Genomic DNA, 23904 nt, shown 5'->3' with positions numbered 1-23904 from the left:
TCTGCCAGCATCTTAAGGACTCATTTAGCCTCGGGATCTTAGTAAAACCATCTGTAGAATGAAATGATGCTCTTTGACCTAACTTTTTTTTTTATTTCTTTAAATTTTTATTTTTTTAACATTTGTTCATTTTTGAGAGGCAGAGAGACACAGAGCATGAGCAGGGGAGGGGCAGAGAGAGAGAGGGAGACACAGAATCTGAAGCAGGCTCCATGCTCTGAGCTGTCAGCACAGAGCCCGAAGCGGGGCTTGCATTCAAGAGCAGAGAGATCATGACCTGAGCCCAAGTTGGACCCTTAACCAACAGAGGCACTCAGGTGCCCCTGACCTACCTTCTTCTAATGGAAGTAATGTGATGATAAAAATTAAATAGAAGCTCGGTGGGCTATGGAAGATAGCATTAATATTTCTGAATTACTCATCCAGACTTACATCGGAATTGATAGATGTGGTCTCCGCATTATTTAAAAAAAAATTTTTTTTAATGTTTATCTTTGGAAGGGGGTAGGGTAGAGAGAGAGGGAGACACAGAATCCAAAGCAGGCTCCAGGCTCTGAGCTGTCAGCACAGAGCCCAACGCAGGGCTTGAACTCCTGAGATAGTGACTTGAGCTGAAGTCGGAAGCTTAACTGACTGAGCCACCCAGGCGCCCCTTCACAGTATTTAATTACATTTATGGGATACCTGCCATGTGCCCAGCATGGGAGTTGGTACGAAGAATTTGAAGGGCATTGAGATTGAAGACGGGGAAACCAAATAGGAGGACACTTAGTCACCTAACTTTGAGGTGTTATCAGTCTGGTCTTAAGTGGTGACAATGGGAATAAAAAAGGTAGTGAAATTAAGTTGATGGAAAGAAAAGAATGAGGAATTGAAAACTTGAGAAGGCAGCTGTTGAAACAACAGAGTATCCAAGTGGAAATGTCCTATGGGCAGGAAGACATCTAGATTGAAGTCCAGTTCTCACCAGAGATGATTTAGAGATTTTCAGCAGAAACTATGATAAAACCCTTAGAAGCACGTGAGCTTACATTTCTGTAGGAAGGCCTTAAGAGCCTTAAGCCACGATGTCAAATCAGAGAAGGTGATCCAATGAGACATGAGAGCATTTGGTAAAATGAAAGCATGTTTTACTCGTATTTGTGAAGGAAAATATCAGACATCTCTTCATGGCTGACTCCTGCCCCCATCAGAGCCCATAATCACAGGCCTCAGGGCTGTTCTGCAAGTAGAGATCTAAGAAACCTCGAAAGGCCTTCGCCTCAATGAGGAGGGAGGACACTGCAGGATCTTCCCTCATGGCTGCCATCCAGAGCTTAAGTTTTGGAGTGTGATCTACACACCTGTGGGAAGGGAAAAGAATGAACGTGTGAGCTAGATGAACTAGGAAGGCATTGCAAAGTCTCCTGTACCATTATCACTCTACAGTTTCCTTTTGTTTTCCTCTAATCTTTTAAAATATTTCTTTACAATGCACATAATCAGAATATTAGATTTGGAAGATATTTTAGAGGTCTTTGTTTTGTGGAAGAGGAATCCTAGAGTCAAGTGACTTGCTCAGTTAGCACAAGAATGCATCCAGGCAGACTGATAACTTTGTTAAAATGAGAACATGAAAGACAGCCATGGATGTTATATAGTTATTATTCTATAGCCAGACTGACTAAAAGTAACCCGGAATAGCTCTAAGAATTGGGAGTAAGCCAAGGTGGCTGCCTAACTTCAAAACATGGAGTTTGGAAACTAGTGTGGGGATCCTGCTGGAAAATGGGAAGGAGCATTGGTCATACAATCCCACATGATAAAGCTTATAAAAATGCACTTACTTACTGATTTTTAGCCAGAAGGGAAGGAGTAAATTCTTTTTAAAACATTTTGTTACATGTTGCAGTACTCTCTGCCCACCCCTGCACCGCACACTCCAGGAATGGAGAAGGGGGGTGAGTATATGCCCTGGATAGTCCAAGACTCTCCTCCTGTCTGCTTGTGCCCATTCATACCAGTTGTATAAAACAGTTTCATTTTTGTTCAGGAAAAAAGGTCAACATATAATATGCCAGTCATCATTATCCTAAATTATGTACAAAATACTCAAATGTCTTACTCATTTAACTCCAGAACTTCGAGCCGTTCAAACCAGGGCCAGATGAGGTAATCAATCATAGAAAGAGAATTGCCACCAAAGAAGGTTGTCTTCTTATTGGTCAGAACCTGAATGTTAAACAGCATGAGAGTACTGCTTAAGTGTGCCTTTCGTAAGATTCATCATCAGATATTGTGAAGACCAGGTAAGTAGAGCAAGTGAGAGAAGTAGCTTTTATGCCGACATATTCAAGTTGGCTTTTTGTTTGAACTTTAGAATCTCCTGGTTTGGGATGAAGCAAACAATCAACAAAATAAACTGGAAAGTAGAGAAAAATAAGCCACAGACTACAAGATGTTTGTAATACACACACCCAACAGAGGACTGGCATTCAGAATATAGAGAGAAATCCAACACCCCTGGGGAATCAGTAAGAAAAAAAGGCAAACAACTCATGAGAAATTTGGGCCAGACTTGAACTTCATAAAAGAGGATATGGCCAAAAACCATTGGAAAAGATACTCAACTGCATTAGTCATCAGGGAAATGCAAATTAGGGCCAGAATGTAATACTACCACACATCCATCAGAATGGCTAAAATGAACAAGACACAGTTAGCAAGCGTGCGGAACCACTGCTGGCAGGAGCACAAACTGGCACAACCATGTTTTCACAGTATGTACTAAAGCTGCCTGAATGTTCATACACTCCAACCCCGTGATTCTCCTCTTTGGAAATGTGAACATCCGTTCACCAAAAGATAGATATGAGAATGTTAATTGCAGCACTATTTGTAATAGCCCCAAGATAGAACTGTTCACTGTCCATCAGTAGTAAAACGGATAAACAAACCACTATAGTCATAGGTTGAAACACTATACAAAGAACAGGAATGAACTATACACAACATAGATGAATCTCACAAACCTAATGTATGAAAGAAGCCAGACCCCGAAGAGTACATATCATAGGATTCCATATGTATAAAGAGCAAAAACAGCCAAAACTAATACTGTTTCTTGTTATGGGTGCTAATTCCATGACTATGTTTACTTTGTAAAAATTCATCAAGCTGTACTCATGCTTTGGGTACTTCTCTGCATGTAATACTTCAATTAAAATTTTACCTAAAATATGCTGGAAATAACTGGATTAACTATTTTTTTTAAGGTTTTTTTGTTTTTTACATTTATTTATTTTTGAGAAGCAGTGAGACAAAGCATGAGCAGGGGAGGGGCAGAGAGAGAAGGAGACACAGAATCGGAAGCAGGCTCCAGGCTCTGAGCAAGCGGTCAGCACAGAACCTGATGCGGGGCTCCACAAACTGTGAGATCATGACCTGAGCTTAAGTCGGATGCTCAACCGACTGAGCAACCCAGGCGCCCCTGGATTAACTATTAAACTGATGTCAAAATTATTTGAAAGCCAAAACAAGTCATATGTTCCTGAAATTCAAGAACATGCCTTGGTATTAATGGTCTTGCCAAAGTAAAGAAATGGAGAATATTATCTGCCTAATAAACAAACCAATTTACCGTTTATAAAACTTCTGCAATTTTCCTCAGGGCCCATATAACAGTCTGCATTATAGATTGATGGCATATATCAACCATCTACTACCAAACTATCTGAAGCGTATAGACAATGTCTTACTTTCTACCTCCCATACTTTCCAGCAGAGTACCTTGTAGTTATTAGGCACTCAATTGTACAATGAATCGATGTTAACTGGGTCTGTCCTTAAACTATAGTGTCTGGTTATTATATTCTGCATAAATAAAATTTAGTATGACAGTTTAAGTCAGAAGGAAATAACCCTCTCAGCAACCTAAAGCATGGAAATGATACTACTCATTTTGAAGCATGAGTTCTTAATCTGGACTCTGAACTTAGATGAGAAAAAAGTACATACCTTCTTCCAACTCCATTAACCCCACAGTTAGCAGGTATTTCCATTATGAAATAAACCACTGTAGAGTTAATCTTACATATTTTAATTTAAGCATTTAAAAACTTGGGCTTTACCAGGTTGCCAAACACAAAAGTCTTAATCTTCAAAGAAACAATATCCCGCATGCATTCTCTGACCATAATGTAATTAAATTAGAAACCAGCAAAAGATGTAGTTTAGGAAACTTACAAGTACATGATCAATAATTGGTAGGCAATGAGAAAATCATGGAAACAGCAAAAAAAAAAAAAAAAAAAATTTAGAACTGAACAATGAAAGTCCTTCACAGTAAAACATACTGGATGCAGCTACGATGTTTAGAAGTAGTGTGTTAGTCATTAATGCATTAAACAATCAAGAAAGACTGAAAATAAATGCATTGAGCTACTGAACTCCTGGGCTAGTTAGTAAAAGCAGAAACAGCCAAGCCCTATCAAATGGTTTCTGAGATCAGAAATACAGGGAAAGTAACCCAACTCATTTTATCAGATTCGAATATCCTTGATATAAAAAATAAGGACACTATGAAAACAAAATAATAGCCCAATCTCATTAATATACAACACCTTTAAGTATTCACTAGTTCTATAGTATATAGAAAAATCCATTGAAAACAAGTAATGCTAGGATGGTTTAACACCAGAAAAATCTGTCAATAACACCATATTTATCAGATTAAAGGTAAAAAATTCTATGAACATATCAATAGATGTAATAGGTATAGACAAAACATTCAGTTAAATCTAACACTTTTTGTTTTTTACAGACTAGAAACATTTAATGAATAAAAGTTGTGAAGAAAGTCTACAGCAAACTTCAAACTGACAAAATATAGGATACATTCCCATACAAGACAGGAACTATGTCTAGTAAAAACCCAAGGCTGAGCAAGGAAATGGAATGTTTCAAGGCCAAGAGAAAGACTTGATCTAAAGGCCCAAATGGCAGCTTTGCCCCACGGGAGGTAAAAACTCAGCCAGGCTTCTCCAAGTTTCTTTACAATTCATGGCAAACTCTGTGGTGGGAAATGTTTATTATGTATTATTAAGTGGAAAAAACACAGAATAATATCTATACCCTGATTACAGTTATGTTAACCTTCCTTTCTTCCTTTCTTTTTGTTGTTTTTTTGTTTTAATATATGGATGAGGACTAGAAACAGGCATGGAAAAATGAAAACAGGTGACAAATGTGGAAATATCAGTGCATTTCTCCCCCTTGTTAACATCAGTGCAACAAATTGTTTTAAAAGCAAGCCATGACAAAATATTTTTAGGTGTGTTGATTTCTATCTTAAATGCACCTGCTTATAGCAATCTGTTGTAACCTAAAATTCCTTAATTGATGTTATTACTAACTGTCACAAAGTGATTTGGGAAACGGGAATAGAAAGAAAGAAGAGGGCAGGAACAGTGTATCATTTACTCTGATAAAAGCTAGGAGAAGAGATTACCTCCTCTAACTTGCTGAATTCTTTACGCAATTCTTCTTTTAGGCCAGAGCCGTCTTCGTTATTTTGTCTTCTAATGAAGCTTGTTACCAAAGGGGGAACCTAGACAGAGTAATTTCTTACTGTCAGTGTGAGGCTAACTGTACCGGCCCCCTCACTGAACCCTCAGAGTCCCAGTTCAGGGTGTTTGAGAAACTTGAAAGGTGCACCCATTCCTGTGTTCACAGAGGTCAGGTATCAATCTTAGAAACAATTTTGCGGTGAAAGGTGCTGTTTGCTCAGGATTTTATAAGTTGCAAATAGTAAAACCCACTTTAGCGAGTTTGAGCCAAAAATACCTTTTAAAAAGTATTGAGTGGCCCATTGAATTATTGAGAGGCTGAAAAAAAAAAAAAAAAAGGCTGAGAACTAAGCTGGAACATTCCAAAATCATGCTCCGAGCTGACCTCATGGGAAGCACCCACTGCTGCCAGTGAGCTGAGCACTAGGTGCTGCGGTTTGTACCTTTGCCAGAAGTGGGACTCGGAGGTAACTAAAGCCCGGAATTTAATCTTGCAACCGCCACTGCTCCCCAAAGCCTGGGGCTCTGCGCCACCCTCCCACCCCCTCCCCTGCCACTCCCACCAGCAGAATCAGTGCCCTGCCCCAAGCCTGTCTCCCCACATTGCTCGTTTCTCATCTTTTTTTACCTTTAAAAAAAATTTTTTTTTTAATGTTTATTTTTGAGAGAGAGCCAGAGATAGAGGCAGAGACGGAGACACAGAATCCAAAGCAGGCTCCAGGCCCTGAGCTCTCAGCACAGAGCCTGTTGGGGGGCTCGAACTCCTGAACTGTGAGATCATGACCTGAGCCCAAGTTGGAGGCTTACCTGACTGCGCCCCCCCACCATGCCTTTTTTAAAAATATGGAACGCTTTGCAAATTTGCATCCTGGTGCAGGGGATGGATGGTTCCAATTTTCACACACGCGCTGCTGAAGCAAGCGCCACCTGGCTCATTTCTGAGCCCAGCTCCACCATGTGTGTTTCTGACAGGAAGAGCCTAGGTCCCAGGCATTGGCCCCAGCTGCAAAGGGAGCTGGGGAAGAGAATTTTTCTGCTTTCCACCTCGGGGAGGACATGAGAAGGGTGTTCGAAGGGGCTGACTACCTGAAGACTCACAGGCGTAGTGCCAGATGCTGTAGGGCTCCTGCTGGAGGCATTTGTGTGTTTTCTCACTGCAAGAGCTTGAAGTCCACTCGTCTCAGTTTATCAACAGGTGCTTGTAAAAATCCAGGAGAATGTCCTGATATCCTGTCCCTATCGGTACAGCTTGCCCTCTTTGGAACTGAAAGTTTGCTGGCAGCACTTCTGCACGCAGTTCCATCTGGGCATGCCTGCTTTATCTATCCCTGCCTTGCCTTAAATGTCTGCTCCATATGGTTTCCTATATATCAAGATATCAAGTCCCTTTGCAATGCTCTTAATTTCTGCTTCCTTAAAAAATGTATTTTTTACATGCCTTTGGTTTGTTAAGCCTCCAATTATATAAACACACACACACACACACACACACATATATATATATACACACACACACACACACATTTATACACACACACACATCTCTAAAGCTTCAACACCTTTACTGTTAATCTCTGTGTCTCAGTTTCAAGTTCTCAAGAAAGAAGATGATTGGCTGCAGGTACAGGTGGGGGCATTTCTGGTTTGCTGAGAGCTGTGGCCAGGAGGGAGGGGGCATATCGTACCTAAGGCCACCTTTTCCCTGAATGTGAGCTGGGAAGTAATGGTGAACATCTCCAGCTTTTAGCTTATTTTCTTTCGAGACAATACAATGAATCTTTTTTTTTTTTTTTTTTAAGTAATCTCTACACCCAACATGGCACTTGAACTCACAACCCTGAGGTCAAGTCTCATGCTCTACCAACTGAGCCAATCAGATGCCTCTACAATGAATCTCGTTACTTTTTTTTTTTTTTTTTTGAATTCTCCAACACCTTTCTTCTAATTGCCATGTTCCCTGTCTATCACTTTTGACAGCAGGTATCTGCTATTTCCCTCTCCTTCTGCTAAGCCAGACAACTCCCTCTTCCTTCCCCATTGGCTTCCCTTTGCAATGTCTCCTTACATAATACATTCTCTCTGTAAGTTCCACCTTCTAGGTATTTCTTTAACCATTTAAAGAAGACAAGATATGCCGACATATATTCTGATGAATAACAGGGGTATAGAGATAACTTGACATAGCTATACCTGTTGTCTACTATTGGGCATTTCTTTGTTAATATCAATTGTTTGAACTATCTACAACCTTGATGCTGATTAAAATAGTTCTTCTACAAGAATGTCATTTACTCAGCTAAGAACTACTGCCAACACACAGTAGATGCCCGCTGCTAGACACTGTGGCTAGAACCACAAGAGCTAACACAGTATTTACCATGTGTCAGACTCTGCTCTAGGTGTTTTATATAAACTGATTTTTATCTGCAAGAAAGGAGCAGTTATTATACTCCTTTTACAAGCGATGAGCTGAGGCACAGAAGTAAATGAGTAACTTTCTCAGAGTCACACAACTAGGAAGAGGCAGAGTTGGTCACAGACCTAGGCAGTGAGCCAACAGTGATGGGAACACAGCTTCACCTTGAAGGAGCTCACAGCCCTGGTGCAACACACAGGCAAGAAGGCAGGCAGTCACTGGCCCAGAGAAGTTAGCACATGTGGGAACACAGCTGGGCACTAAGCCAGCGCGGACAAGGTTCTGGAAGGCAGCAGAACCTGAGCAGATACATGAACAAGAACTTGGAGATAACCAGGCAAAGTGAGAAGGGGGAAGATTTAAGGAGGAGGTGGCAAGTCTGGGAAAGCTAAATATTCAGCGGCTGGAATACAGTGTCCAAAGAGTAAGGAGGGCTAACATTGGAGAGACAAACAGGAACTGGATGGTGAAAGGACTTGCAGGACATGTCAGAGCAGATAAGAGCACTGCTTTCTTTTCCTTTCCCACATTCGAGTCATAAATGACAACACCGATTTAGCTTAAACAAAGTTTGTTCAAATAAGAGCTGAGATTTCTTATACACACACCTTAGAAAATAACTCAAAGACCATCTTTTGGCAAGCTTTCTCATAGGGGTCATCGGGCAACAGCTTCTTCCCTGGATATGCTTCATCCAGGTACTCACAAGTAATGGCAGATTCATAGATCAGTTGACCCTGACTGTTTTCCAGAACTGGCACCAGACCAAAGGGATTCTTCGTAAAGAACCACTCAGGCTTATTTTTCAGGTTGATGTTGATGATTTCATGCCTGAAAGACACACAAAAGACAATCAAGAGAGTGGAACTTTTTCTTTCTTTCTTTCTTTCTTTCTTTCTTTTTTTTTTTTTTTTTTTTTTTTTTTTTTTTTTTGGTACTTCTGAGTAGATCCTTACCAGCCCTACCATCCACTTAGCTGATTGGACCCCAAATTTAGGAATCAAATCAGTCTTGATTCCTTCTCCCTTGCTCCCTCTGCCTCCAGTCAAATAAATGGATGGATCATCAAGACCTGTCGGCTAGACCTCAAATCATATCCACTTTTCAGCTATACTGCTACCATCTGGTCCAAAACATCATCTGCCAGCTGGACCACTATAGTAGTCTCCCACTGGCCACTGCTTCCACTGTGCCCTCCCTACAGTCCATTTTCCACACACAAGTAAATTGAATCAGGCCACCCTCCTGCTTGCAACCCCTTGATTGCTCCTCATTGCAATGAGCATAAACTCTAAGCCCCTCTGTGGCATGTGATCTGGCCTATTCTTACTTGTCACACCTGTTTCCTATAACTTTCCCTCTGGTCATTACAATCTGGGCACACTGGCCTTTTTTATATTCCTTGAATTTGCCAAACATGTTCTCACCTTAGAACATTAACATTTATTGTTCCTCTGCCTTCTCTGCCTGTCTTCTCAGGTCAAACACCATTCCAAGAGGCCCTCCCTGACCACCCTCTCTGAAGCTGCTGAGAGCCTCTATTAACATGATCATCTTGTTTTCCTGATGACATGTATCTGAAATTACTTTGCTCACTTACTTACCTGTTTATTATGTCACCTTCCCTAGAATGTAAGCTCCTTGAAAGCGGGGATTTTGTGTATCTAGTTCATATTAATAAATAAACATGTAAGTGAGTAAAATTTTAAACAGATTTAAATGCTGTGAAAATAAAAGTGGTTTCAGATAGGGTACTCAGTAAATATTTATTGAATGAATGAATAAGTGGAAAATGCTTCAAGATTGTCAATAAGATAATCCACTTTGGGGTATAAGGTATCATTGCAAATTATAGGAGGTACATAATTGAATTGTATCCATTACCTACTATAAGAGAATCAACATGATAAAATTCAATTCCTCTTGCTAAATTGAGTAGAAAGGTCCTCATTTTTAAAAAAATATTAAGGAATGCAAAAAATCCACCCACAAAACCAAGGTTCAGATTAAATGTCCATGCATTGTTGTTTGTTTTTTTTTAATGTTACGTGAGTAAGCTACGCTAAGCAAACCCAAAAGGAGGAAAACAAATGAAATCCAAGCTATATTCAGACTGTAATTAGATCTAACTTGTTTCTTGCCTGAGAGATTGTAGAGGAAATAAAAGAAAGGAAAGCTTCATATAATTGTTAAATCTGAGTAATCATTCAACAGAACAGGTTAGTTACTCAAAAATAATAACACACCAACACCTTTTGTTTCCTACTTCCCCATCCACCTCAGAAGTTAGAATAGTATTTAGTTTGAGGATTTAAATATGTAATCCCCCATGGAAACAGAAATGGCTACAATGAACCCTAGCATTTGTGTATCAAGAGGTTTGTGTGCGGACAGATTACTGGAACTCAGATACAAGCCATGGAAAGAAATACAAGGCCAGCTCCCTGCCAAGGAATTATCAACACTTCTGAAATTTTTATACCATGAAACAAAAGTTGTTTTATACCAACAACAACAAAATGGGGTTTTTTTTTGTGATAAAGAACACACTTAGAACACACTTGGATTTGTCAACCTGACATTATGAGCTAACAAGTCAACACACCTGCCACGAGTTGGAAGATGCACTTTTTAGAGAAAACCACGCTTTGTCAGGTTATACCATGTGAAAATGTAGCACCTGTCCAATAAAAGTCTTCTGGGTGTGAAACTGAAAACTGATTCAGAATGTAGAAGACCTCTGTTGTTTCCTGTTACCATTCTTCACCCCCATACACACACTATTTGGGTAAGATCAGTCCAGTTTTCCTTTGGAAAACTGTCCCAGTACATAAGGTAGGTTGTTAACCTAGTGTTCCAGCGGGGCACATTAACCAGGATTTTACGCCTCCCAATCCAGCTGTGCTTGCTCCTATCCTTTTATTTTTATTTTTAATGTTTATTCATTTTTGAGAGACACAGACAGAGTGTGAGTGGGGAGGGGCAGAGAGAGAGAGGGAGACACAGGATCCAAAACAGGATCCAGGCACAGAGCCTGATGCGGGAATTGAACTCACTGACTGCGAATCATGACCAGAGCTGAAGTCGGACACTTGACCGACTGAGCCACCCAGGAGCCCCTATACTTTCCAATTACATAAGCATAAGATACATCTTTTTTCAATCCAATTTGAATAAGATTAGGATAAAATACAAAGTTTGGGATAGATGTTATTGAATGTTGAGCATTTTGCTATGTGTTCAGAATCAATTTCATCCAAATAAGATGCAAATTTTAGTGAAGTGATGGCTAATTCAAAAATATTTTTGGGGCGCCTGGGTGGCTCAGTTGGTTAGGCATCCCACTTCAGCTCAGGTCATGATCTCACCATTTGTGAGTTCAAGCCCCACATCGGGCTCTGTGCTGACAGCTCAGAGCCTGGAGCCTGCTTCAGATTCTGTGTCTCCCTCTCTCTCTGCCCCTCCCCTGCTCACACACTGTCTGTCTCTCTCAAAAATAAACATTAAAGAAACAATTAAAAGAAGAAACTTTTTTCCTTCAGAAAAAGAATGCATCTTACATTCTTTTAGGTAAAATTATTGTCTGCCTAATTCTCTCCCTAGAAAACTAAAATTAGTTTATAAACCTTAAGCACATGGATGGAAAATTTCTTAAGAATGGGGGCTATGTTTTAAACTTCCACACCACAGGTATCTAATGTCTGCTCAACAAATTCCAAAGATCATTGGAAGGGAGGGGATTCCAATGGATATTTGGTATCAGGAGCCAACTGACTATCGCATACTCTCTATGCATAACCCATTGGTCAAAAAAACCATGCTAATTTCAAAGAGGCTTCGCAAAAGACTAAATTTTTAGGCATAGACACTTTGACTCAACCAACAACCCAACCTATAAGAATATGTCCAGTACAATTAACCCAGCACTCTGCCAGGACGGTCAAGGCCTGGACTCTGTCCTGGGGTAAATTACCAACTATTAGGGAAGGGACTATATACTCAGAATAACAGCAAACAGTATTAGATATCAGACATGAATGTAGAAGTGGGGTGAAAGCAAAAGGGCAGTGGACCAAGAATCAGGGATCTACCAGGCCCAAAAGCGCTGCTGTCAAGTGATCTCCCGTATCACCAGCTTTACGAGAGCCTCAGCTTTTCTAATCCATAAAGTGGTTAGGTTGATCTAAATGGGGAGTCCTAGACTGGTGTAATCTGTGGCATTCCCCCTACCTCTCATCCTGGGAAGTGGGTTCATAATTTGCTCTGTCCCCCCAAAAGTCTGAGAATAGTTTATTTTGCAGGAAAGGAAGCCCTGGGGCCCAATCCGAGGTCCCCCCCCCCCCCCCCCCCGCGGCCGCCCCGCAGCAGCTGGTTCCCGGGCGGCTGGGGGAACGGCCCCTGCCTGGGTCCTCACCCAATTCCCTTGGCCTTCAGGACCAGGAGCGTCCTCTGGGCGAACGGGCAGAACCTCATGCTGTAGACGCGGATCAGGCCCTGGGGGACCGGCCCCGGGGGCGCGCTTCCTGCGGGGGAGACGCGGCAGTGGTCACGGCCCCGAGAGCGGCCGGGACTCCCATCCTCCCGCCATCCCCGGGCCAGGCCGCGGAGAGGTCCCGCGCGCTGCGGCCCCGGCCCGATCCCCGCGTGCGGGGGACCCCCTGGGTGGCTCCGGAACAGCCACACCGGACACGCGGCAGGGGGTGGCCGAGATTCCCCCCTCCTCCCGCGGCCGGCCGGCCTCACCCTTCGCTAGGCTCCTGGCTGACCCTCCGGACATCGCGGCGCAGGGCAGGCCCAGCTCGCGACCCAGGGTGTGCAGGCGGTTCAGGAAGTACGTCGCCCCTCCCTCGGTCCTAGCTCCCTTCTCTTCTCCTCTCAGAAGTGCCTGCCGGGGGCGGCCGCCAGCTGGGCGGGGGCTGTGCTCTCCGGGCCCCGCGTGGCCCCGGGCGCTTAATGAAAGCGGGCGCGCGGCGTCCAGAATCCCCTTCCCACCCTCTGCAAGCGGGAACGCGCCGCCCCTGCGGCCAAGAGCCTGCAGGGAAATCGCAGCCGGAGACCCACCCAACGCGCCCACCTAGGCCTGGCCTTCCCGGTTTTGCAGAGCTAGCGCTAAAACACCGCAGCTGCTCGTCGTGCCCGAGTGTACTCGCTGGCCAAGAGAGGTGCCCACGTCCAGAGCCACAGAAGAAGCTCGACACCCTCAGAGACATCCCCCCATCCAGAAGGATGGTGGTCTCCAGGCCGGCCTCCACGTATGTCCACGCCTAACCCTGACCTGACCTCCCACACCCCGCACCTGGGCGAGGAGGCGCACCTGCTGCTCTCAGGTGATATGGGTCTGGGTGCAGATCCCCTTCCGTCCCCAAACTCCCCTGACTTGAGGGCTTGTGGGCCCCAGCCTCGAGCTTCCTCACAGTTCTGAGATGTATTCTTCAAAGATACCTGTCCACTGCCGGTGTCAGGTCGCCCAGCCTTCTGTGCAGCCTTTTCCTTTCCTTGTCGGTACTTAATACAACTACTATTGCATAGCTTAATATGGCTACTGGGAGGGCCATTGTTCTTACTGTCACCTGTAGGACACATCCTTTTAATTCTAACCCAAAGGGAACAGCACAAATGTGGATAATACTAACCTCAGAATGCTGGTGCTGCTTTAAAAAACCTATTAAAGGTTTGGATTTTTTTTTTAAGTTTATTTATTTTGAGAGTGAGAGGGATAAGCTGGGGAGGAGCAGAGAGAGGAAGGGAGAGAGAGAATCCCAAGCAGGCTCAGCACAGAGCGTTTTGTAGGCTCCATCCCTCCAAAGGGGCCATCAGAAAGGTGAGAACATGACCTGAACTGAAATCAAGAGTCGGATGCTTAACGACTGAGCCACCCAGGCGCCGCAAAGGTTTGGATTTTGAAGCTGAGTAGAGGCACAGGCTCAGAGTCCCACAAGTGAGCTGAGTAAATTTAGACTTGTAGATCTATGACAAATGTCTGTCTAGAGCCACTGCTGAAAGTCCCTTAAAGAGGCAGAAAAGCAGAGGCTCCAGGGCACATGGTACAGACTCTAGAAAGGGGTCAGTGTTTTGTTTGTCTGTCTAGATTTGCAAGCTGGTAATTCCTGTGCCATTTATTTGCTCCAGGCCTTGGTGTCTGCTTTTATTTTGATTAGCTCTATTATGGGAGAGGCAGAGAGTGAGGTGATAAGCACACCAATCTTGCAGCCTTTCCTGCCTGGGTTTGATGCCCACTCCACCCCTTTATTCGTTTTCAAGGGTTAGGTTATCAAAGTACCACGGACTACGTGGCTTAAACCACAGAAGTTTAGGGCCGCCTGGGTGGCTCAGTCAGCTAAGCCGCCAACTTCAGCTCAGGTCATGATCTCACAGTGCGTGAATTCTGTGCTGACAGCGCAGAGACTGGAGCCCGCTTCCCGTTCTGTGTCTCCCTCTCTCTCTCTGCCCCTCCCCTGCTCTCTCTTTCTCTCTCAAAAATAAATAAACATTTAAAAAAAATTTTTTTAAGGAAGTTTATTTTCACAGTTCTGGAGGCCAGAAGTCTTAGATCAAAATGTCAGCTGACTTGGTTCCTTCTGAAGACTATAAGGGAGAATCTATTTCATGCCTCTCCTCTAGCTTCCGGATGGTTTTGCTGGCAATTTTTGGTATCCTTGGCTTGTAGAAGCATCTGTTCCATCTCTGCCTTCACCTTCCCATGGCCTCCTCCTTGTGTGCATAGCTGTGTCCAAATTTCCCCTCTTTATAAGGACACTAGTCATACTGGATTAGGGTACCCTACTCTAATATGGCCTCATCTTAATTGAACTAATTACAGCTGTAATGGACCTATTTCCAAATAAAGTCATATTCTGAGGTACTGGGGGGTGAGGTTTCAACATATGGATTTATGAATTAATAATTCAATATATGAATTTCTTATAAAACTCTATAATAACCCCTTATTAAACTGTGTGAATGTAGGCAAGATCCCTTTGTGTTTTAGTTCCCTCATCTGTAAAATGCAGTGGTGACAACTTCTTGCCTCCCTTATAGAGTTTGAAGAAGTATTACATTAGTAAATATATAGAAAACACTTAGGCGAGTTCTTGGCACAGAATAAACGTTAAATAAATGCTTATTATTACAGATACTAAATGGAAAAAATTAAGGCACATTTTGTACTAACACAGGGGTCTTGCTTAGCTCTTTTTTTAGAAAACTAACTTTTTAGAAGGTCTTTTAGCACATTTATGATATAATGCAAATTAACCTTGTACATTTAAGTCTCTGATTGGCCAACCTAAAAACTTCATGACTAGTGTAACATTTTGTTGTAATGATTTGAAAGATCCAATTCAACCATAAAGTAAAAGGTTAATTGCTCAAAAGAAGAAATTGAAAAAAACATATATTGTCCCAGGAAACTACTGTACTGCTGTGCATTATAGTGGTTCCTCTCCAGGCCCTCTGTGATTGTGTTCATAATGTGACCATCTGGATACCCACTGCTGTTAGCCACAGGTGAAGGGCACAGTATTTCACATTTTTGCAGTTGTGATTGTCAGTAATTAACCTGAGGGGGCTAACTCAAACTGATTCTGCTGGTTAAAGGTCAAGAGTTGGAGGTCCCAGTGATAAGAAACAGTGTTTTGCCTTCTAAGTACCACCATATACACTCACTCACCATAACTCACAAGTGACTTACGGACCATATACACTCACTTGATACAACATTCTTTTGTGACTTGTCAGGAATGTAATTTGAATAATATTATACTTTTTAGAACACGATCAATTAAAATTAATAAGGTATTTTTATAGAGTAAGTTAGGAATATTGAAGTAACATGAAGTGTTTCACTCGTTATTATTTTAATTAATTATATTTAAAATCTCTTGAAAAATTAGGGGCCCTTATCTTCTTACAGAATTAACATTCTGTGACAGTCTATGGCAGCCTTCAACAAAGAGATTCCATGGAAAAATACCAGTGGAATGAGAATGAAAGAATTAGTAAGGCCCAGAATGAGGTCAAGTGAAAAAACAAAAAAATCATTATAATCCTTACAATAAGAAGCCATACAGGAATAAATGGTCCATAAAGAAAGGAGCTTGAATAGCAAAAAACCAAAAAAACAAAAACAAAAATGAAAAACGGGGGGTGAGGGGGGGAACAGGGACAGAGGGATAGTAAAAGTGTACCCTGAGTACAATGGATAAATAATTTGTGGTGTATTCATATGTTCATGTAATGGCCAACTATCCAACAATGAAAACTAATAAACTACAGCTACAACTATTAACATGAATGCATCTCGAAAACATAAGACTGGGTCACAAAAGCAAGTCACAAAATAATATACGTGGCATGACTAATATATTAACTTTAAAAACATGCAAAATGACACAGCATGTCAGTTATGGCACATGCATATGTGGTAAAATTGAGAAGCAAGCAACAATAATAAACAGAATTCAGGTGAGGGGCGCCTGGGTGGCTCGGTGGGTTTAGCGTCTGACTTCGGCTCAGGTCATGATCTCACGGTCCGTGAGTTCGAGCCCCGCGTCGGGCTCTGTGCTGACAGCTCAGAGCCTGGAGCCTGCTTCGGATTCTGTGTCTCCCTCTCTCTCTGCTCCTCCCCTGTTCATGCTCTGTCTCTCTCTGTCTCAAAAATAAATAAACGTTAAAAAAAAAAATTAAAAAAAAAAAAAAAAAAAAAAAGAATTCAGGTGAGTGAATACCGCTGGATCGAGGAAGAGAAAGAAAAAGAGAAGGCACGTGACATGGTGCGGTGCTTGCAGGGCCTGGTTATATTCTGTTTCTTACGCTGGAAGGTGGCTTCTGGACAATGGAACTGAGGTAGGAAACAATGAGTTGAGAAGAAATGTGATGAAGACTGTCTTCATTTGAAAACCTTTCTATGTAATCTGAGTTATTACTCTATGCTATATATCAAAAAAAAATTTTTTTAAGAAACTGATTTTAGGGAAGAGGGAAGAGGATGGACCTAAGATGGCGGCGCCCACGTGCGCCAGGAGGAGCTACTCTTGTCGTGGAACAGAGCGGTGTGGGGGCGCTTGCGAGGCCAACTCCACACTTTCCGGGGACACCTACCGGCCTGTGGGGCTGAGGCCGAGGCCGCGGCCTACGGCAGGTGCGTGCAGGCGTCCACAGCCCCGGGAGCCCGCCTGACTAAGGACCTCTGTGCGCGCAGGAGTTCAAGGCCCTGCGGAAAAGCTTCGCTGACCCGGCCCAGAAGGGGAGGCTTTTGGGGTGGAAGAGCCAGCCCTGCACTTCCGTTTGCTGTGAACTGCCACAAGGGCAAAGGTCTAAAACATCTAAAGCTTTTAGAGCTAAAAGGACTGCAGACTTTTCTGGGCAAGTCGTGGGCAGAGGGGGATTTGGTTTTCCTGCATCGTGTGTGTAAGGTTTCTGATTAGAGTAAGAGGCAGTGAAGAGACAATACTGACCATGGCTGATCAAAAAATGAAAAAGAAACTGATTTTTTTTTTTTTTAATTTTTTTTTCAACGTTTTTTATTTATTTTTGGGACAGAGAGAGACAGAGCATGAACGGGGGAGGGGCAGAGAGAGAGGGAGACACAGAATCGGAAACAGGCTCCAGGCTCCGAGCCATCAGCCCAGAGCCTGACGCGGGGCTCGAACTCACGGACCGCGAGATCGTGACCTGGCTGAAGTCGGACGCTTAACCGACTGCGCCACCCAGGCGCCCCAAGAAACTGATTTTTAAAAGGACAGATAAAAAATAAGAGCAAAACACAAACCTAACGACTTTTTTTTTTTTTTTTTTAATGTTTATTCTTGAGAGACAAAGGGCGTGAACAGGGAAAGGGCAGGGAGAGAGGGAGACAGTCTCAGAAGCGGGCCCTGTGTTGAGAGCAGAGAGCCCTATGTGGGGCTGGAACTCACCAATTGCAAGATCATGACCTGGCCGGAAGTTGGCTGCTTAACCCACTGAGCCACCGAGGTGCCCCCCAACCTAACTACTCTTAAAAGGGACTGTAGGGGAGAAAATTTTGCCACCCCAAAATGTGTTTCTTTGGCATATGGCTTATGTTAGGCTGATTATTTATAAGAAACAGAAGGCTCAGGAAGAACCTTTGACCTTCTCCCTGAATACCTGAAAGAATTTGCATGAAAGACCTGTTCCAAGAAGGGAGCTATTATCATAAATAACAGCCTAAGATGAACTAGGTGTGGTAGACAGGAAGAAACACAGCAAAGTTTGTTTTTAAAATTCCTCTCTGTGTCTCATTCTTTTTGTATGGCCCCACAAACATTTGTTTAGGAAGCATTTGCTTGTTTTCATCTTGTTTTCTGGAAATTGTCTCCTCCAGAGCCCCAGATCCCTACCCCCCTTCTTCTCAGGTATGAGGTATATACCTTCTTCTCAAGATGAGGTATATACCTAATTTTGCCTATTTTTGGAATCTTTCATGTTTGTGTGGATTCCCCAAACATACATAATTAAATTTGATTTTCTCCTATTAATCTTTCCCATGTCAATCTAATTCTTAGACCAGCCAAAAGAATCTAGAAGGATAGAGAAAAATTTTTCCTCCCCAAAAGCATGAAGTAGTTATATATATACTGATGCAGAAATATGTTCAAGGTATACTGTTAAATGGAAATGTAAAATAGCATATAGGATATAATTCCCTCTGGTGAATGCATACTGCCTGCCAGGTGTCTGCTAAATGTTCTACATGAAAAAGTTTTAATTAAACTTTAAATAAAAGTTAAATTAAATAAATAAAATTAAATTAATAAAAATTAAATAAGAATTAAATAAATTAATTAAATTTAATTAAAATTTAAATTAAATAAAAATTAATAAAATAAAATAAAATAAAATAAATAAAGAATTAAATAAAAATTAAATAAGAAATACTGTTAATATTACCATCTCATGGATGAGGAAACTCAGGGACAGAAATTAAGTGGCTTTCCAACAGCAACATACTTCTGAATGGTGGAATGGGTCTTTAAATTATGAACTGACATCACAGTCTGATCTCTTAACTACTGCCATATTTCATTAATTCTAAGCTGTACATTTCTCCACTTTTGAACACTTCTGAAAATTGGGCTATATCTTAAAATCACTATAGGCTTGGTGCAATCCTGACATGAATGTTATTTCTTGTGCTTGAACTTTGCAGGGTGGATGCCAATGGCTTGAAAGAAAATCCCAGAGATAATAAGAGGGCACCCTTTTTCCATTATTAAATGAAATGCTCTTATTGGCACAGAGGACAATGCAGGGGGTGGGGAGTGGCAGGTGAGGTAGTGGTAAATGAATACCTATGACTCTGACTTGAGAAATTGTTCAAAATAGCTGGGTTATAAAAGTGAACAAGTTGTAGGAAAACCTTAAATCACATCATTTATATTTTCTTTTTTTTTTTAATGTTTATTTATTTTTGAGAGAGAGAGAGAGAGAGAGAGAGAGAGAGAGAGATTGAAAATGAGTGGGGGAGGGGCAGAGAGAGAGGGAGACACAGAATCTGAAACAGGCTCCAGGCTCAGAGCTGTCAGCACAGGGCCCAACTCAGGCCTCTAACTCACTCACTGTGAGATAGTGACCTGAGCTGAAGTGAGATGCTTAGCCAACTGAGCCACCCAGGTGCCCCTATATTTTCTTGTTTATACTTACACAAGAGAGTAATATAGGATAAAAACCTATTTCTTTTTTCTATGTTTATTTATTTTGAGAGAGAGCAGGGAAGAGGGACAGAGAGAGAGAGAATCCCAAGCAGACTCTGTGCTGTCAGTGCAAAGCCCAACTCAGGGCTTGATCTCAGGAACCTCGAGATCATGACCTGAGCTGAAGAGCTGGATGATTAACTCACTGAGCCACCCAGGCGCTCCAGGATAAAAATCTATTTCTAGGTAAGTTTCAGTTCTTTTATGATAAAAATCTAAATTTTAAAGAGCACTTTCAGTAAATATAAAATAAAAATTCTGAGTGATGAGAAAGGATTCTTTTGTAATTTTTTGGTAGATTTTACCCCTTAATAATTTTATCTGAAATTTGATGAAATTCAGTATGTCTTGCTCACAGTTACCTCTAATGTACTTACTGACTTTTTTTAAGTCATTTTAAAATCACATTTTTAAAGTGATCAAACACACACATACACACACACACACACACACACACACACACACACACCTGAGACTTTATTTACCCTACCCTGTGGGATGCTTTGTGAGATTTTGTTTATGTTCTTTCAGTAACAAAAAGCTGTTGGTCACAACTTAGTAAACAAATCATACAAATCACTAAGGTGTTACAACCCATAACTGCTCTAGAACACAAACGTGTTACCAATGCTAATGAACAATTCAAGGGAATTTGATAATCTTCTATCTTAGCCTTAACCCACCGTAGTAATCTATGCACTGCCTGCTTTCAGTGTGCTATAAATCACCTTCCTTCCCAGGCTCAGTAGCTGAGGGACTTGCAACTGACTTGCAACTATGTAACTATGTAACAGGACCATATGCCTATATTGTACATTTCATTTAAAGTCATTTTTATGTATATCATTTCATTTGATCCTCATAAATAATCCTGCGGAGGTAGGCAGGGGAAAATATCAGATTCGCTTTACAGATGATGCAGTTAAATTTCAGAATGTTTTGGCTTTTCCAGTATCACATACCTAGTAAGAAGCCAGACAGAATAAGAACATAAACTTTTAGGCTGGGGGCTCTTTTCTCTAAATCACATAGCCTCTGAGAGTATAATCTGAATTCAAATATGTATTTCCACCACTTCATCTTCACTTTCTCATTCTGGACTCAAGTTTTTGTCATAGAATACAATGAAGCGTCCAAGTCTAAACTTGTCATGCCAGATTTCTACCAGTAAAAACATATGGCCACAGAACATGTATTTTTTTTGAAAGCACTGTTTCTTTGCTTCTACTTTAAGGGATTATGAGTATGAAAGACCCTATGGGCAAAGGAAATGGAAGGGAAATAAGATGAAAGGATATAAAATGGAATGTACTGATGGATTTTACTGCTTTTAAGCTTTTACTTTTATGAGAAGGTACAATGGATAATTTAGTGTGGATGAACCTTGAAGCTTTTTAGGAGGACATCCAAACTCAAATTTTGAATATGTAATGATGGTAAACCTTTGCTCTTCAAAAACTTTGTACTTAATACTCCTTGAAAATGCTATTTTAAGTGATATTTATGGCACAAGGCGAATTGATCCATTTTTATCTACTAATGGCCCCTGGATTTCTATTTAAATGAAGTCCATGTTAGAGTCCATAGATATATGGATATATAGAGTCATAGATATATTTTCTTGTTTATACTTTCACAAGAGAGTAATATAAAATTTCATTTTTAATTAACATTCATTTCAGTGTTCTGCAAAATTGCCAGGGATCCAAGGCCCCAGGTGAGCCCAGAAGTCTTGCCCAGCCCATCTCAATGCCCTCCACAACCAGATACCTTCTGCAGGAGTAACTAACTTCCCGACTTTTTGTTAAACTGTACTGTTTTTGTCATCTAATAAATTGCACTGCTTCCCCCTTTCACCATCTCCCACAAAGCTTTCCTCCTACGCTATTTTATCTTTCACTACATAGTTTGTTAAACATCTGTAACATTGTACCATCCACAGATGCAGCAAGGAGTGCCCCTGCCAGGGACCCCACGCTTTAGAGAGCCCATGCCACCAACGTGCAGGATACAGCACTCCACATTCTCGCAGAACCATGCAACCCTAAAGATCTACCACAGTGACTAGCCCTCTTCTCGCCCCGGGTTTCTCCATTGTTGCCCCAGGTCCTCGAAACCAGACTACTTAACTGTTTTTGACCACTGTGAGGTTTCACTGTGAGGTATCACTACTGACTGACATCAGAGGGAGAAACTATTTAGGGAGTGTAGGGAAGATCTGAGTGGCAGAAATGCTTGGATATGAGAAAAGACAGATAATAAATGTGTCTAGTCCTCTGCTGCTGAGAGTATGAATGCATTAGGCTGCTCTCATAATTAAGGACCCTTTCTCAGTAGAATCAAGTGACTATTTTCTTAATTCTCTTTGGGTTCCAATTTGTGCACCCAGGGGTTCTCATGAATTAGTGTGGTATTGGCATTAGTAACACATGAGACTGGAATGCGTTACAATATAATACAAACCTTATTATGCCTACGTTTATTTATGTACGTGGGACTAGATGAAACATGTTGGAGTCTGACACCAATTCTTCACTTTGACTAGATGGATACTGAACACTAGAATTACAATGTTTTATATAAAATATTTTAAGATTTAATTATGATAAAAAATGAAATAACAATTTTGCCTTCATTTTAAAATTCTGATTTGAATTTTTTTAATGTTTATTTATTCCTGAGAGAGAGCACGCGAGAAAGAGCACACGTGTGTGAGTTGGGAGGGGCAGAGAGAGAGGGAGACAGAGGAGCTTAAGCAGGCTGTGCTGTTAGCCCCATGTGGGGCTCAACTCATGAAACTGAGCTGAAGTCAGATGCTCAACTGACTGAGCCACCCAGTGCCCCCTGATTTGAATTTTTAATTTTCATTCCTGTAATTTGTATTTTGACTTTTAAATTTTATTTCATTTTTTAAAGTTTATTTATTTTGAGAGAGAGAGAGAGAGAGAGAGTGCGCGTGCGCTGGGGGAGGGGCAGAGGAGGTGGGAAGAGGGAATCCCAAGCAGGCTCTGCACCAATGAGGGGCTTGAACTCACAAACTACAAGATCATGACCTGAGCCAAAATCAAGAGTTGGACGCTTAACCAACTGAGCCACCTGGGCATTCCAACTTTTAAGTTTTAATAAATCATTTAAAAATACTTGGATAAATGGCTTACAGATGTCTTGCATATATTCTTGCCTTGGAATTCAGGGTGGGCCTGATGTAACAATCTCCCCTCTCCCCCTTAAACTAACTTTCTTAGTCACCTTCTTTAGAGCATTGTCTAACACTGTATTATTTACTACTTAATACAGTGTATTATTTACACTATTTAATAACAGTGTATTATTTACTTGGATGTTGATTACAAATCCTTTACATGTTTCAACCAAATGTAGTTATTTCAGCATCAAGATCAAGGTAAGCAACTTGGGACATGAAATGTAATCATACAGCTATGTTTTACACACACTACAAAAATATTTGAAATGTGAAAATAAACCTGAATATGTTAGGTTAAATGCACAAAATAATAACATTTTTACTAATTGGCTCAGAATAACCATAAAAATGTAACCTGGTCCCATATTCTTTATTCTAAAACTTCTGAGAATTATGAAGGATTCCCTATTTTTCTTCTTCTTCTGGGAAAATGCTCAATTCAAGTTAAATGCCCAATTTGGTTTAAAATTTCAAGTCTTCACATGTCTGGAAAGAAGGGTTCTTTCACATAATTAAATCCACCTGGGTTCAAATCCATTTAAGATTGTGATACTCTGTACAAACTTCTTGACTTTCCTGAGACTCAATTTCCATGTCTCTGCAATAGGGATAAAATAATACATGTTTCATAAATGTGTAGCAGACGCAGAGCAGTGGCATAAAAAGAGTGAGCTGTTCTCATTGCCGAGTGGAGAGGAAATCTGCGCAGAGCCATGCGTCCAAACTTGAGTTACATGCTTCAACTCTCTGAGCCCCAGTTTGCCCTGTACCATGGTTGTTGGGAGGGTCCAGATTTTATGAAGTTCTCTACAAAAAACAGGAGCTCAAGAAATTGTGGTTTGTTATCATCACTATTATAAAATGGGCCAATTACCAGAGAATAAGAAGCTACTTTCTCTTGCAAATTGTTATTCCTTTACCTTAAAAACATTCATTACTTACATTTCTTTTTACCCAGAGAAACAATGTTAATTTCTTGCTTTTTTGACTTTTCATGTAAACATTGCTACCTTTCACAAAAAGCAC

The 23904-nt window shown here is 41.3% G+C and overlaps 2 protein-coding genes and 1 long non-coding RNA gene across 3 annotated transcripts in view; 2 read left to right on the top strand and 1 right to left on the bottom strand.

Annotated features, from left to right (window-relative positions):
- Positions 1–98: 98 nt before the first annotated feature.
- GSTO1 (glutathione S-transferase omega 1) lies at positions 99–12902 on the bottom strand. The gene is made up of 6 exons (XM_058697707.1): positions 12706–12902; positions 12377–12485; positions 8571–8793; positions 5489–5587; positions 2105–2211; positions 99–1343 (listed from the first exon to the last, which is right to left on the bottom strand). Exons 1-6 carry the CDS (start codon positions 12737–12739, stop codon positions 1190–1192), a joined length of 726 nt encoding a protein of 241 aa, XP_058553690.1. The 5' UTR covers positions 12740–12902; the 3' UTR covers positions 99–1189.
- Positions 12903–13172: 270 nt separating this feature from the next.
- LOC131493339 (uncharacterized) lies at positions 13173–16828 on the top strand. The gene is made up of 2 exons (XR_009252572.1): positions 13173–16425; positions 16677–16828. It is a non-coding gene; the product is annotated as an uncharacterized LOC131493339 (long non-coding RNA).
- A 2611-nt stretch (positions 16829–19439) lies between these two features.
- CFAP43 (cilia and flagella associated protein 43) overlaps positions 19440–23904 on the top strand; it is a 127860-nt gene continuing 123395 nt past the window's right edge. Inside the window, exon 1 of the mRNA XM_058697693.1 lies at positions 19440–19859. The gene's annotated coding sequence lies outside the window, so the exon portion shown is untranslated. The remainder of the gene's footprint in view (positions 19860–23904) is intronic.

Source organism: Neofelis nebulosa, chromosome 13 (genome assembly GCF_028018385.1).
Source record: "Neofelis nebulosa isolate mNeoNeb1 chromosome 13, mNeoNeb1.pri, whole genome shotgun sequence".
In the NCBI taxonomy this organism is placed as follows: Eukaryota; Metazoa; Chordata; class Mammalia; order Carnivora; family Felidae; genus Neofelis; species Neofelis nebulosa.
Note: the sequence above shows the minus strand (reverse complement) of the source record. Positions and strands in the feature narration are given on the sequence as shown.

Coding starts and splice junctions, on each gene's coding strand:
- GSTO1 (XM_058697707.1), bottom strand. CDS start 12,739: ATGTCCGGAGGGTCAGCCAGGAGCCTAGCGAAGG. Junction 12,486..12,705: donor AGCCAGGAGCCTAGCGAAGG/GTGAGGCCGGCC, acceptor TCTCCCCCGCAG/GAAGCGCGCCCCCGGGGCCG. Junction 2,212..5,488: donor AATTCAGCAAGTTAGAGGAG/GTAATCTCTTCT, acceptor TTTAACATTCAG/GTTCTGACCAATAAGAAGAC.